The 16,098-nt window shown below is 42.6% G+C and overlaps 1 protein-coding gene across 7 annotated transcripts in view; it reads right to left on the reverse strand.

The window, feature by feature from the left end:
• LOC140476930 (receptor-type tyrosine-protein phosphatase mu-like) overlaps positions 1-16,098 on the reverse strand; it is an 887,393-nt gene that overhangs the window by 214,707 nt on the left and 656,588 nt on the right. For 4 of the 7 annotated variants that reach the window (XM_072569881.1, XM_072569880.1, XM_072569884.1 and 1 more), the window contains one exon: positions 15,190-15,325. In XM_072569881.1, the coding sequence (XP_072425982.1) occupies positions 15,190-15,325 (136 nt within the window). Of the gene's footprint in view, positions 1-6,608; positions 6,639-15,189; positions 15,326-16,098 lie in introns of all 7 variants that reach the window. The other 3 variants (XM_072569879.1, XM_072569878.1, XM_072569882.1) reach the window with 1 other exon arrangement.

A 16,098-nucleotide genomic window follows, 5' to 3' on the forward strand; every position in this document is an offset into this window, starting at 1 on the left:
CTCCTCCTTCGCCAGACCATAGCAACACGACGGTTGGAGGAAGAACGCCTCATCTTCCACCTAGGAACCCTCCAACCACAAGGGATGAACTCAGATTTCTCCAGTTTCCTCATTTCCCCTCCCCCCACCTTGTCGCAGTCAAATCCCTCAAACTCAGCACCACCTTCCTAACCTGCAATTTCTTCCTGACCTCTCCGCCCCCACTCCCACTCCAGCCTATCACCCTCACCTTGACCTTTTTCCACCTATTGCATTTCCAACGCCCCTCCCCCAAGTCCCTCCTCCGTACCTTTTATCTTAGCCTACTGGACACACTTTCTTCATTCCTGAAGAAGGGCTCATGCTCGAAACATCAATTCTCCTGCTCCTTGGATGCCGCCTGATCTGCTGCGCTTTTCCAGCAACACATTTTCAGCTCTGATCTCCAGCATCTGCAGTCCTCACTTTCTCCTCCACATTTAAAATGTATTGTCTGACCTAAGGTGTCACCTTCATTCTGATAAAACCTGAAATTATCTTGGGGCACGGATTTACATATTAACCGATCAAAACCTGCATCTCCATTCTAACTGATTAAAGACTTAATAGCCGCCTGGGTTTGTTCAATACATAAGTTGCATGACCCTTTGATCTTTCACTATAAATTCTGTGTCCAATGTGTTCTCTCTAACGAGCTGACTGAAGAAGGAGTGGGGGGTCGAAAGTTGGCGGTTTCAAATAAACCTGTTGGACTATAACCCAATATTGTCGGGTTATTTACTTTAATTTTTGACTTTGTCCACCTCAGTCCAACACTGGCATCTCCACATCATTTCAGGAGTCGGTATTCCCAGGTAACTGCTGTCCTTGTTCTTCTAGATGGTAGTGGTTGCTCTCTTTGAAGGTGCTGTCAGAGGAGCCTTTGGTGAATTTCTGCCATGCATCTTGTGGATGAAGCACACTGCTGCTACTGGGCATTGTCATTGGTGGAATTTTACACTCGCAGGCAGGTGGGTTTAAAGCTGCATTGGGGGTGGGGGAGAAGAGGGTTGTAAAATCCACCAACAATTTTCCTGCATCTACCTCCCCACTCCAGCCCCAACACAAGCATATGGGCAGTGAGAGGGGCATTGGATGGCTTGCTTACCCCCCTGCCAATAGACTGGCCAAATAAGAGTTACTTGTCACTTTCTTTGATCAAGGCCAGTGATGTGCCAGAGGTCCTAAGACTGCTCAAGCTCCAGGAGGGCAATGAATTAAACTCCATTTGCCACTTCTCACGTTTATTGTTATTATCAATCACTGATTGGCCAGCAGCCAATTGGGGAGTGGGACTTCCTTCCCCAGATGGAGGCAGAGGTCTTGCCTCAAAGTCATTCATAGCTCATAGAATCATAGTATCTCAACAGTACAGATAGAGGCTATTTGGCCCATTGAGTTTGCACCAACCTGCTGAAGAGTATCCCACCCTATCTCCATAGCCTTGCATTTTACCATGACTAATCCATACATCCCTGGACACTTAACATGGGAAATTCACCTTACCTGCACACCTTTGGAGTGTGGGAGGAGACTAGAGCATCCGGCAGAAACTAGAACACCCGGCAGAAACCCATGGAGACAAGGGGAGAATGTGCAAACTCCACACAGTCACCTGAGGCTGGAGTTGAACCCAGATCTCTGGCACTATGAGGCAGCAGTGCTAAGCACTGAGCCACCATGCTGCCATTGCAGACCTGAAATAGAACATAGAACATCACAGCGCAATACAGGCTCTTCGGCCCTCGATGTTGCGCTGGCCTGTGAAACCAATCTGCAGCCCATCTAACCTACACTATTCCATTCTAGTCCATTTGCCTACCCAATGACCATTTAAATGCCCTTAAATTTAGTGAGTCTTAAAGTTTCAGGCAGTGCATTCCACAACCCTACCAGTCTGAGTAAAGAAACTACCTCTGATATCTGTCCTATATCTATCACCCCTCAATTTAAAGCTATGTCCCCTTTTGCTAGCTAACACCATCCAAAGAAAAAACACTCTCACTGTCCACCCTATGTAACCTTCTGATTACCTATATGTCTCAATTACCTCAGTCACCTCTCAGCCTTCTTCTCTCCTTCGAAAACAGCCTGAGGTCTTTCAGCCTTTCCTTGTAAGACCTTCCCTCCACATCAAGCAACATCCCAGTAAGTCTCCTCTGAATCCTTTCTAAAGCTTCTACATCCTTTTTATAATACAGTGACTAGAATAGTACGCAATACTCAAGTGTGGCTGCACCAGAGTTTTGTACAGCTGCAGCATGACCTCATGGTTCTGAAACTCAATCCCTCTGCAAATAAAAATTAATACATCGTATGTCTTCTTAACAACCCTATCAACCTGGGTGGCAGCTTTCAGGGATTTATGTACATGAACACCAAGATCTCTCTGCTCATCTGCACTACCAAGTATCTTACCATTAGCCCAAGGAAATGGTACTCTGCATTCTTCTTATTCCTTCCAAAGTGAATCACCTCACACTTTTCTGCATTAAACTCCATTTGCCACCTCTCAGCCCAGCTCTGCAGCTTATCTATGTCCCTCTGTAACCTACAACATCCTTCATCACTGTCCACAACTCTATCAACCTTTAGTGTCATCCATAAATTTACTAACCCATCCTTCTATGCCCTCATACAAGTCATTTATAACAATGACAAACAACAGTGGACCCAAAACAGATCCTTGTGGTACACCACTAGTAACTGAACTAGGATGATTATTTCCCTTCAACCATCACACTCTGTCTTCTTTCAGCTAGCCAGTTTCTGATCCAAACCACTAAATCACCCACAATCCCATGCCTCTGTATTTTGTGCAATAGCCTACTGTGGGGAGCCTTATCAAAGGCCTTAGTGAGATTCATATCCACACATCAACTGCTTTACCCTCAACCAGCTGTTTGGTCACCTTCTGTGACATATGGTCACAGAAATTTGAGGGTGCATACATGAGGATCAGTGGTTGGCACAACATCGTGGGCTGAAGGGCCTGTTCTGTGCTGTACTGTTCTATGTTCTATGTTCTATGTTCTATGTTCTAACTCATTAAGGTTTGTGAAGCACAACCTACCCTTCAAAAAACCATGTTAACTATCCCTAATCAACTTATTCCTGTCTAGATGATTGTAAATCCTATCTCTAATCACCCTTTCCAACACTATACCTGCAACAAAAGTAAGGCTTACTGGTCTGTAATTTCTAGGGTTGTCTCTATTCCCTTCTTGAACAAGGGAACAGCATTTGCTGTCCTCCAATCTTCTTACATTATCCCTGTAGATAATAATGACATAAAGATCAAAGCCAAAGGGCTCTGTAATCGCCTCCCTGGCTTTCCAGAGAATCCTAGGGTAAATCCCATCCAATTGAGGGGACTTATCTATTTTAACACTTTCCAGAATTGTGAACACCGCCTCATTGTGAACCTCAATCCCACCTCGTCGAGTCGCCTGTATCTCAGTATTTTCCTCAACAACATTGTCTTTTTCTCGTGTGAGCACTGATGAAAAGTATTCATTTAGCACTTCCTCTATCTCCTCTGACTCCATGCACAACTTCCCACTACTATCCTTAGTTGGCCCTAATCTTACTCCAGTCATTCTTTTATTCCTGATGCACTGATAGAAAACCTTAGGGTTTTCCTTGATCCTATCCACCAATGACTTCTCATATGCCCTCTTTAGGTCTTTCCTGGCTAACTTGTAACTCTCAAGTGCCCTAACTGAGTCATCACATCTCATCAAATGTTATCTCTATTAATCTCTGTACTGATCTGTTGAGTTTTTCCAGCGCTTCATGTTCTTATTTCTGATCTCCAGCATCCAGAATAATTTTCTGTTTTGATTTTGTTTTCGTCCTCATTTAGAATTGGCTTGAAGAGGGAAGGACAACGCAGATGCCTCACAAAAAGGGAAAGTGAAATGGAGGGGGCAGTGGAACAAATATGCAAGTGATGCAGCTATGACTAGTGAACGGATAGGGAGAAAAAAGTGCATCAATGAATGGAACATAGGAACATTCAGTTCCTCAAACTGTTCACTATTCAATTGGATCATTAATAATTCAATTCATCGATCAACTTTGGTCCTGTAATCCTTAATGCACTTGTCTTAGAAATAACCATTTGACCTGGCTTCTTTTTGGGGAAAAGAGTTAAAATTTTCCACAATCTTTTGCTAAAGATGTGTTTTCTGACAACATGCTACCTGACTCTCATTTTAAGGAACCTGTGTTCAGGTCATCTCAACCAGAGGAAATTGCTTTTCTCTAAATACCTTATCTTTGTCATTTCCTATGCCTCAGTTAGATCTTCTGTATTCAATGGCATTGTGTGCGCTGTGATGCCCACCAATACCAGCATGTGGTTGGAGTAGTTTCCTGTCCCCATCCTCTTAGTTTGTCTGGGTATGAAGGTCTACTTGGTTTATAGTGAAAAAGGAACAGCCGCTAGGGTGCTTCAACATGGAGAGGCTCTTGACCTAAACAAGGTGCAGCTTATTGCATTGGTAGCTGTCGGGTAAAAGTAACATTAATAAGCTAAATATGGCATCAAGTAATACCCTTCTATGATTAACATCAGAAGCCCACCAAGAACGTGGCTAGTACTGCTGCCTCACAGCGCCAGAGACCCGGGTTCAATTCCCGCCTCAGGCGACTGACTGTGTGGAGTTTGCACGTTCCCCCAGTGTCTGCGTGGGTTTCCCCTGGGTGCTCTGGTTTCCTCCCACAGTCCAAAGATGTGCAGGTCAGGTGAATTGGCCCGTAGTGTTAGGTAAGGGGAAAATGTAGGGGTATGGGTGGGTGGCGGGTTGGTGTGGACTTGTTGGGCCGAAAGGCCTGTTTCCACACTGTAATATAATCTAATATACAATTCAGTGAATAAATCTTAAAATTACCTGGAGAAATCAAAGAATTTTGATCTTCTCATGCCAGTGTCTCTAAGTAAAATGTTACTTTCAGTGAGGTAGCATAAAGAGACAGTGGGATAAACTCTCAACAGAGAGATTTTTTTTAGCCACATTGAAAATGCAACTGACCTATGGTTTATTTATTACTGGCAAAAATTACATTGTGTAAAACAGGGATTCTGATGGTAGATCAAGCATGCTGTCAAAATATTCAATAAGACTTTGCCTTTAACTTTCTCTTCAATGGCAAAAACAGAAAGTGAAACAAAAAAAATGGATTATTCTTCATACCATCTGAAGATAAATGAATTCCCGCTGAAGATGCGGGACTTATCAATATGGTAAGCTCCAGACAGCCACATTGTCCTTTGAATACTTCACATCACCATAGTCTACAGGAATATCACTGTCCAGAATGGCCAGGAACAGTTTTTAGTTCTACTTTTCATTTGTGTGTATGCTGGACTTGACATTGATTCTATGCTGATGAATATAGCAAGAGCTTTGGTGCTCAATCCGTTGTTATTTAATTCTCTGCCTCATCTATTGTCCTTCTCTAATCTTGACTATCTGGACTACCTATATTGCACAAAGAATGACATAAATTAGAAAGACCTATAAAAAAAATCCATGTTTATAGTTCCCTAAATACTTTTGAAACCATTTGCAATTACTGCCCTTTATCTTTTCAGGTTCAATAAGTCATTTTCCCCTGTATCGTGGGTCTGCAGTAATATAGTATGGTGAAAGTGAGGACTGCAGATGCTGGAGATTGGAGTCGAGAGTGTGGTGCTGGCAAAGCGCAGCAGGTGAGGCAGGATCCGAGGAGCAGGAGAGTCAACGTTTGGGGTAAAAGCCCTTCATCAGGAATGAGGCTGTGAGCCAAGGGAGTGGAGAGATCAGATAGTAGTGGTAATATAGTATGTAATTGTCAATACAATGTGATAACCTTTTCACACCCACAAACTATAATTACGACGTTTTGATATTGTTTATATGGCAAGTCCTTTTGCATCTCACATGTGGAAGGTCTTGGGTTCATTGCCCTAACCTTGGGTTTAGTCTTGCCTATGGTGCACTGCCTTCCAAATAAAATTGTTGTCTTGTTTTTCAGTTTTTTTTTAATTTGGCTCGTGCCATGATGCAGTTAATGGGAGCCAAAAACTCTGCGGTATCTTGTCCCAAGTGTGTGCCTTGACAGATTATGAGGAGATTGCAGCTGAGCCTCATCCTTTGCTCTCACGCAATGTCCACTTAATCTTGATCAAGATTGGGTACACTGTGTAGCCCACAGATACTGAGAGCAACACAATGAATGGAAGCAATGAAATCAGCTCCAAAGAGGGACTGAAGTGTTATTCAGTTTGAAAATGGAATGTGTACACTTTATACTATGTGGGTCACTCCTCAAAGCCACGTGAATTCAATAACACCTTTGATTAATGCAACTTGATCTGCAGAATTTGCAGAACCGGTACTCCACAATATTCCAGGAAAGTTTCTTAGGAGCAGATGAAATTAGGCGAATAAAACAAACAAGAGATAGTAAATCTCGGCGGCATTTCAGAATGCCTGCTATAATTGCAGATACCTGAGGAGAAAAGCCATGAATAAAACAAATGAAGTGCATGGAACAGAAGGAATTAAAGCATGGAGCAGTTCATTTGCAAAGCAGTTACTTACAGATAATAAGTGTAGGACTGGGAGCTTCTTCTGCCGGGTGGGATGGTTGGAGGATTTAGGCAGTGAGGGGAAGGATGGAATGAAAGGAAAAAAAAACAAATATTAATGGATCAAAAGAAAACTAAAAAAAAAACTTGCTTCCTTAATTAAAAGAAACTGTTAAAAGCTGTGATGGTTGATGCTTAAGTGAAGCTCGTGGTAAAGCAGAGAATCACACATTGTGGTACAGTTAATGACAGGCACAACAAATTAATTGGAGAATGAGAACAATACACTAAGCATTCCATTGCCTTGAAAACCTACAGAGCATTAATATCTCACACTGGCTGTACAGTACAGTGTTAAGCCATTGCTGCTTTTATTAGTGATGTTTAAATATGGATACATGGGGAATCAATTTTCTGGAGCTGACTTCCAGCATTTACAAATCCATTCCTTTCTCCAAAGCACAGATTGTTCCATTCATTGCTTTTTGTTCACGGCTGTTTGATGGGGTAAAGGAGCTGGATTCAGTTGTGAGCTCGCACCATGAATCCCAGGATTGCTGAATCTGAATTCAAACAGCAACCATGCAGAGCTCCTGCTGCAAAGATGTTAAAAATGACTTCATTTGTTCTGTGTCTGAGATGGATGGGTTTGGGAAGTCCAATTATTTTCTGCTAAAATAGCTTGTCAATACTTGGCACAAGACAGCATTAGATTATAATCTTATTTATAACAGCAGGTCTTTTTTTGTCAAGACTATTTTGCAGAAATATTGAGGTTCCAGAAATCAATATGGGGAAGCTCGTTTTAAAATTTATGAAACATTATGAAAGTACTGGGCAGTCACAAGAACGCTCAACTTCACCGCAAGGGGATGTTAGTGTGATGGTGCACTCCTGTTCAGATCCCAGTCTGAATGAGAGGAGTACAGTCCAAGATGTGGCACCTTCTTGAGGAATGGGAGGGAGGAAGCAATCAGATGGAAGTGGCCTTATATCTCTGAGTACAATGCTTCCCAAATGTCTTCCCACCATGAGGTTTGGAAAAATGCAGTGATATCTTAGTGGAAATGATGAGAGGTGGGGTAGAGGGTAGTGGCGGGGAGACAGCAGTCAGGGTAGAGGTGGACAGGGATAGGAAACGTCTGTGAGTGCAGGGTGGAGACTTGCCAGGGCCAGGGGAGTGGGCTGCTGTGAGAACAAGAGCATAGCTGTTGTATTGCAGTGAGAGACCTACAATGGCCGCTGCTGCCTCCGAGCACACCAACCCAAACTTTCAGCCCGTGACCCCACTTGGGGTCCTGACTCTCACTTTGGGAAGCTCTGTTCTTGTGGATGGCTGATACAAATATTAAATGTGTGGAAGATATGAATGCAGGTGAATTTAGTAACATGGGGATAAATTCTGATTAAGGAAAAAAACAGATTTTTAGGTAGGCTACAAATCTGAAACAATGAAACTGAAAATGCTGGAAATGCTCAGCAAGTCAGTCGTATGTGGAGGGTGAACCAGAAATCAAAGTTTATCATTGTTAATTCTGTTTCTAGTGCATATTGCCAACAGTTTCTACTTTTATTGTAAACTTCATTGTCCCCTCTCATTTACTTAAAACAATTTCTGGTTGTGAATTTCCACAGGGCTTTCTCCAATTATTCACTGTAAATTCTGCTTTAAGAACATAGGAATGGAAGCACAAATTGGTCATTCAACCCCTTAAACAGTCTCTGCCTTTGAACCTGACCATGGTTGATCACCTATTCCAACACCTTTTTCCTGCATTGTCACCACTTCCCATAAAATCTTTAATATCTTCAATCTGTTACGACACGGGGTAAATACCTCTGCTAATTTAAATCTGACACACAGAGAACCTCACCTCTGTTAAATTTTGAGAGGCAAAGAACTATCCCAGAGGTCACTATTTAAAGCAAAAAATTAACAACTTTATTCTTTAAGTCCACAAGAGAACATTAAACAACTATTTACAACTCCTTTCTCTTAAACCTATCTTTTACCTCCCACTCTCCAATACTGGTCGGATAAAAACCCCGATTAAGATTTACAAAAAAAAAATTAAAATTTCACGGTGGCACAGTGGTTAGCACTGCTGCCTCACAGTGCCAGAGACCCGGGTTCAATTCCCGCCTCAGGCGACTGACTGTGTGGAGTTTGCACATTCTCCCCGTGTCTGCGTGGGTTTCCTCCGGGTGCTCCCGTTTCCTCCCACAGTCCAAAGATGTGCAGGTCAGGTGAATTGGTCATGCTAAATTGCCCGTAGTGTTAGGTAATGGGTAGATGTAGGGGTATGGGTGGGTTGCGCTTCGGCGGGGCAGTGTGGACTTGTTGGGCCGAAGGGCCTGTTTCCACACTGTAAGTAATCTAATCTAATCTAATCTAATCTAAAACCAGCCAGCTGTCAAATCTTCTCTTTGTATCTTCCTCTGTAGCTTTTCCTCTGCCATCTTTTCTTCAGTATATTGCTTCACAGGTCTTTCATATGAACAGATACCATTCAGAGGGTTATTCGTTTGGCAGTCTATACTTATTGGTTTTGTTGGCAGTTCTCCCTCTTACTGTTCAAAATATACAGTTTTTTACCCCAAAACATCGGACCATTTCATTGGTTTGATGTCATCAAAATGCTAAATTCAAATTCAATTGGATTTTGGTATCTGGGGCATAATTTAAACTGTTGGCCGAACTTTAATTTGTTTTTGTTCTGTGGCAACACAACTCCAGCTATTTGTTTCGACCAAGTGTTACATTTTTACTTTGTTCAGTACACTCTGGGCTTTCAGTCAGTCCTTGTTAGCTTCCTCTTTCTCTTAAAGGTACAGTACACCTTAACACCTTCATAACAGATCTCCTCCATGAAGTTATACAGTCCCTCGAGATAGAGAATGCCAATGATTTACTGCTCTCTGAGTGAAAACGTTAGTCCACATCACAGTCTTAAATGGGCACCTCAGACTCTGAGACTGTGACCCTGATAATTGATTCCTCCTACCCAGGACAGACATCATTCTGGGATCTACCCTGTTAATCCTTGCAACATTTTTGTATCCTTCATTTTTCTGCTGATTTCTCTAAATTTCATTTTCTAAACTGAACAGAATGTCGACACAGTCTCTTCAACCCCTCCACTTGAACAATGCTGTCATTTCAGGAACTGTTCTAATGAAGCAATATTTCATTAGATAGATTTCTTAGGACTAATGAGATTGAAGAGTATGGGGACAAAGTGGTTACGTCACTGAGTTGGATGACCATGACCATATTGAATGGCCAAATGGCCTTTGCCTGCTTATATTTTCTACGTTTCTAATGTTAAGTGATTAAGTGAAATGAGACAGATGATTTTAAGGAAGTTGTCTTTGCACGGTGGGAAGTTGGATGTTAGTGGTGGGGGATAGTGCAAATCTAGGACATTCTCCTTAAAACATTGTTGAGGTTAGGTCAACTGAAGTTCTTGAAGCTCACGTTGTTTTATTAGACTGGGTGTTAAGAGTTTTGGAACAAAGGTAAGTTGCCACAGTCTTACCAGACCGTTGGACTGCTGTCTCATTGGACAGACAGACAACTAGCGGTGGTTTAACCTGAACGACAGTGTGGTGCTGGAAAATCACAGTGAGTCAGGCAACATCCCAGGAGCAGGACAATCAACATTTTGAGCATAGGCCCTTCATCAGGAAGGGCTTATGCTCAGAACTTCACTTCTCCTGCTGCTTCGATGCTGCCTGACCTCCTGTGCTTTTCCAACACCACACTTTTCAACTCTGATCTCCAGCATCTGCAGTCCAAGGGGAGTACAAGGCTGGGGGGCAGGGGTGTATGAGGTTTGGGGGGGAAGGGAGAGTATGAGGCTGGGGGGGAGTGGGAGTATGAGGCTGGGGGGGGAGGGGGAGTACGAGGCGGGAGGGAGGGGGAGTACGAGGTGGAGGGGATGGGGAGCATGAGACTGGGGGGAGGGGGAGTACAAGGCTGGGGGGAGGGGGAGGGGCAGTACAAGGCTGTGGGGGGGAATACGAGGTGAGGGGAGGGGGCGGGGGAGTACAAGGTGGGGGGGAGGGGGAGGGGGAGTACAAGGTGGGAGGGAGGGGGAGTACGAGGCGGGCGGGAGGGGGAGTACGAGGCTGGGGGTGAGGGGGAGTACGAGACAGGGGGGAGGGGGAGTACGAGGTGGGGGGAGGGGGAGTACGAGGCGGGGGGGAGGTGGAGTACGATGCTGGGGGGGGAGGGGGAGTACGAGGCGGGGGGGAGAGGGGGAGTACGAGGAGGGGGGGAGGGGGAGTACGAGGCTGGGGGGGGGGGGGGAGGGGAGTACTGGATTAGAATTGTTTTGACTAGTGAAAACACAATGGGCCAAAGGGCCTTTTGTTTTAACCTCTGTAGGTTTGTGTATCTGTTCATCATCCTGACCTGCCTTCCTGTTCCTACTACGCCAGTTCTCCTGCTGTCATTAGGCTGAGATTCACTGCTAATGAATAACAAGATGGATCACCACAACCATTATTCAGTAATCATTTCAAAATTAGAAAGCTTGAGGTACTATGTAAACCAAATTGAAAAATGTCCGTAGAAAATGTTAGTAACTACTCTTTGGATGTACATTTGCTGAGAAAGGTTTCCCCTGGACAAACTACAAACTGAGAAGGTGCTGCCACACTGTTTTTTCAGTTTGCTGATTTTTGACCAAGAAAAGAAAGATAATCTCTAATTTTGTGTGTTCGGGAGAGATGGGGCTGGGGGGCGGTGGTGGGGGTGGGGTGGTTGCAAACTGTGCTCCAAGGGAGAGATTGACAGCTCATGGACGAGTGCAACTTCAATAGAGCGAGTGCTGACATTGCAGAATTCAGCCTCTCACTACCCAATAAGCACCGAACAGAGGTATGGTCACAATGTCCATATGGTGAGCAGTGCTGTTAATATGCCAATAAACTAAACATTTCCATCAGCTAGTGACCTGAAGAAATAATTCTCCCTTGAAATTCATTGATTATTTGTGTGTACACTGGTTTGAACCCCATATAGGATAAGTGTGATCAAACGGATGGCAATGCAAACTCTACTGTGCAGTTACAAAAGAGACAAGGGACTGGGATGACAGAACAGACGGGGTGGACCCATAGGACAGGGCGCTGTGCCTGTCACCACCCTGCAGGCCTCTGAAATAACTCCACGGTGGCCAATATCCCATCACCAAGTCACCCTTTAATACATGTGGAAAGATCTGATTCTGGCACAGCCTCATCTTACAGTGCAGATGATGGCCATTCAGTCAATTGTGCCTAATTCTGCCAGGATCTCTGTTCTTTTTTTCAGGAGAGGCTCAGCAATATTTATTAATTTTTTTTCTTGTTCCCTCCATTAAGTTATCTCTACAATGCACAGTCCAACTAAGAGCGAGCAGTGGAGAGCTATCTCCTATACATGGCTAATGGAAAATATATTCAAATACCAAGAGACATAAAAAAAATCCCAAACAATTCAAAGTGCAGTGATAATTTTCTAGAATCTCTGTTCTTATCTGTTGGCCAGGGCTCCTTGATTGGACCAGATTAACAGCCCCAATTAGGGAACTTGCCTACTCCTTGGATGCTGCCTGACCTGCTGTGCTTTTTCCAGTGCCACACTTTTCGATTCTGCCTGGGCAGAGTAAATAGAGTGAGAGTGTTCCCATTGGCGAAAGGATTGAGAAGCAGGTGGTACCGATTGCAGCTTTGCACCAAAAGAAGTCACAGAGACATGGGGAAACAGCCTTGCACACACACAGTCGTTAATATCGGGAAGGCTCAGTCTGGGAGTGCAGTGGAGATTGAGATATTTGGGAGAGAATTAGATTACTATTTGAAGAGGAATATACATCAGGTTATGAGGAGAAGGTGGGGGGGATTTAGATAAAGTGAACCACGACAGGCACAATTGACTGAATGGCCATCATCTGCACTGTTAACACTGAATGACTTCATGAACTACTCCACACCAACCCCTCCCCCAACACTCTTACCATTGGTTACCTGACAGGTTCATCTCCAAATATTCCCACACCACTTGGAAAGTAAACAGTTGTAATTGTTTGATTGAATGGTTCTTTACTGACAGTCAAAGTGTCATTAATCCCTCCTTATCCAATTATTTCAAACCCGGAGACAGATGTCTTCAAAACCATATTTGTCGGACAAATGGCCCACTGGTTTTCCTCTGGGCTGGTCATATCAGCTATGGTCGAATGGTTGCGTAGACTCAATCTGCTGAACAGCCTAATTCTGCTGCTAGATCTTACAGCCCAGTGATTATTGCTCAAAACAGCATTGCAGTCATGGAGGGCTGGCAACGTCAGTATGTAAGGACAGCAACCCCTGGAAAGTAAGGCCTTCAGCATCTCTGGGTATGACTGAGATATTTTCAAATCAACTCAGTCCAAATGTAGTGGATGGATTGTGTAAAGGTTCAAAAAAGTCAGAGAAACTGGGAAAAGCATTTTAATGGGGAAAGGGGTCTTCTTGTGAAATTCCTATGTAAAATAACATTTCTGTATCATTTAATCCCTTCATGTGGAGTTAAGGTAACAAATGTGGATATTTTGAGAGTACAGAATAGAGGAGCCTTCGGATTGCTGTTCGATCTCGATATCCATCTGAAGTCAGCATTCTGCATGCAGCAATTCTCACTCGGCCACTCCTGTTCTCTTGTAAGAAAACTACATTGTTTGAAGTGGATGAGAACAAATACCTGTGGCACTTAATGAAGTAGCTGGAGAAAACCATAGCTGCTGGGTTGCAAGGTCTCTGATTGCAGGCTTCTAAAATCTAAACCCTCCAGTTGTATTTTGCTCACTTTATTTCCACTATTCTTGTCAAATGTTCTCACGCTAAGAGGCCTTAGGGTCACTCTTCCCATTATAAAATATCAACTATATTCAGTCTTATGAGAAATGAGGGCCAATTGTCATGGATGACAATCGATGGCACTTTCTAGGTCGGTTCAGCAAGCCGGCAGAGTTTTGCCTCAGAGTGCAGCCTGGAGCAATTCAATGCTTGATTATACACAGAGCACTATATTATCTGTATCCTCTCGGCCTTTGTCTTTACAGCTCACCTTTCATGTTTAATCTGCAAACTGCAAAGGTTCAAAATAATACATTAAACTGTAGAAAGAGACCACTGAAAACCCAGACTTGGTTGGATGGTGGGTGCTTTGATATTACAGCACTCAGATGCAGCATTTTCAAATGATTTCTGTTTTGTTATCTTTGAGACACATTTGAAAACCATCTGCGGTAAACTTCACAAACTGCACTGAACAGCCTGGTTAATTTCACAATTACATGGGACTTGCCTGGAGCAATTTGGGTGCACTTTTCACAAGATGTCTTCTAATCTTTGAATGTGCACAGGACTCAATCAGGCACAGCCCTTTATAAAACCTTTCACTTGCACATTTTCCTCCACATACCCTAATCCACATGTTAGATAGTGATGGATTATGATGGTCACTTCTGCAACTCACAGGCATTTCCTGTGAAACACAAACCTGTTAATTGAGACCAGTTTGAGCTGAGCTGCATTGCTATGGCAATATGTGTTACATGTCACCACTTCCAATTAGAATAGAAGCCTAGATCCTTTGTGAATTCTCAAAGAGGATGAGAATGAGAGTTGCTTTATTTTATCTCACCTTTAAACATGTTTCAGATTAGCTTTTATAAGAACTAATTGCATAGATATCACGCTTAACTGTATACACCAAACAACATCCTACTTCAATGACTGGTGTCTCCTTCAACTATTATGTTAGGACTGAGTCTGCTTTTTTCTTGTGAATGCTCATGGCCACAAAGGGCCATAGTAACTGACAGCAAAGCCCACGGTGATTAACGTGATAAAGGATAAGCTATATTCTGCAGTGTTTATAACCAAGTATTGATCATAAATAATATAACCGTGTCTCTTTGAAAGACGTACTACATTTACTTCGTGCATAAAGTAATGGATAAGTGACCCAAGAATTTAGAGCAGATGTTAAAGCTCTTGATCTATCTGGTTCTCCGAGGGGCTCACTCAATGACGGCAGACCACAGACATACTGGATTAGATTGATGTAGACAAATCACATAGTCAGGATCAGGGCACAAAATGCTCAAGGATCCTTGTTAAGGCCACATTTTCACCCCACAAATTGACCAGAGATAATAAACTGCACCCTCCCTTCTTTAGAAAACAAAGAAATTTGTGTATCGTTTTACAATAGTAGTTCCCAGTGACTTGCAAGGCAAATCCTTGTTACATGGGATCCTATGTGATTTATCAACATTTTAGGGAGTGTATTTCATTATTTTTATCGTTAAAGTGGAATGCCAGTGGCCTTGACAATAGATTTACCTTATGCACATTTTTTTAATGAGGAATAAATATGTTTGCATTTTAAAAGATTGATCCATTCAAGTAAGGGACTGTTAATAAATCCAAGTCAATCTCTTTACACAGACTGTGGTGCCACATTCCTCATAACTATACAAAGCAAGGGTTACTCTTGAGGAAACGGATTCTTTTTGCTACGGTTCCACCGCTACTGCTGTCTGTTGTCTAACACATACCTTTTCTTCATGACCAAAACTATGCCAAGGAAAATGATGACAAACAGCAGAATTCCAGCAATAACCCCAGCGATTTTTACAGTGTGGTCTGTCTGTTTTTCTGGTTCCTCAGCGCTCGGTTTGCGAGTTGCACCTCCTGAAAGGCAGTAAATTCAGACAGGAAGGAAATTAAAGAAAAAAGAAGTCCACATTTATTCTTACTTCTACCTAGGGAAGAAAGATCTTCCTTGATTATTATCTCCCAAAGACACAGAAGAAATAACCTTGGCCTCAAAATTACCCTGTGAAGATTAGCATAATGACCACCTCTGACATGTTTGAATTTAAGAAAAGGTGGCAGTATAACATACTAATTCTTTTATTTTAATCGGGTTGGGGTGAGTTTGATCTAATTAAAAATCCATTCACTTAACTGAGTAGACATGAGAGGTTATTATTAATGGATTGAATATTCTTTATTATATAAAAAGAAATATAGTATGTAATTGAATTCATAAATTTGCTTATACATTTGCCGATCTTAAACAGCATTATTTTGAGGTCACATTTCTTTAAACAAAAAACACAACTTTTAAAAATACGTTGTTCTTTCATATATACTTTATTGTGAAATATACCACTATGATGACCCATAAAATAAAAGAATACATGCAGTGTATTCCTTTCTATGTTGGTAGTTATCAAGCCACAAACAGCAGTGTGCCTCCATATGAACTGACATTGTCATAAGTGGACACACTGGACCAAGAAATAAATGAATTCTCCATCCACTCTTCATGAATTAACTCTCACTGCGCCCCCAAATACGGAAGTGTCAATAATTCTTCATCTTGTTGCTCCTGTGTCTGAAGGAGTGAGATAAGCTCATTTATCATGCATTCCCTCTCTTTGTTTTTCTCTAAGCTCTAC

Source organism: Chiloscyllium punctatum, chromosome 5 (genome assembly GCF_047496795.1).
Source record: "Chiloscyllium punctatum isolate Juve2018m chromosome 5, sChiPun1.3, whole genome shotgun sequence".
Lineage (NCBI taxonomy): Eukaryota > Metazoa > Chordata > Chondrichthyes > Orectolobiformes > Hemiscylliidae > Chiloscyllium > Chiloscyllium punctatum.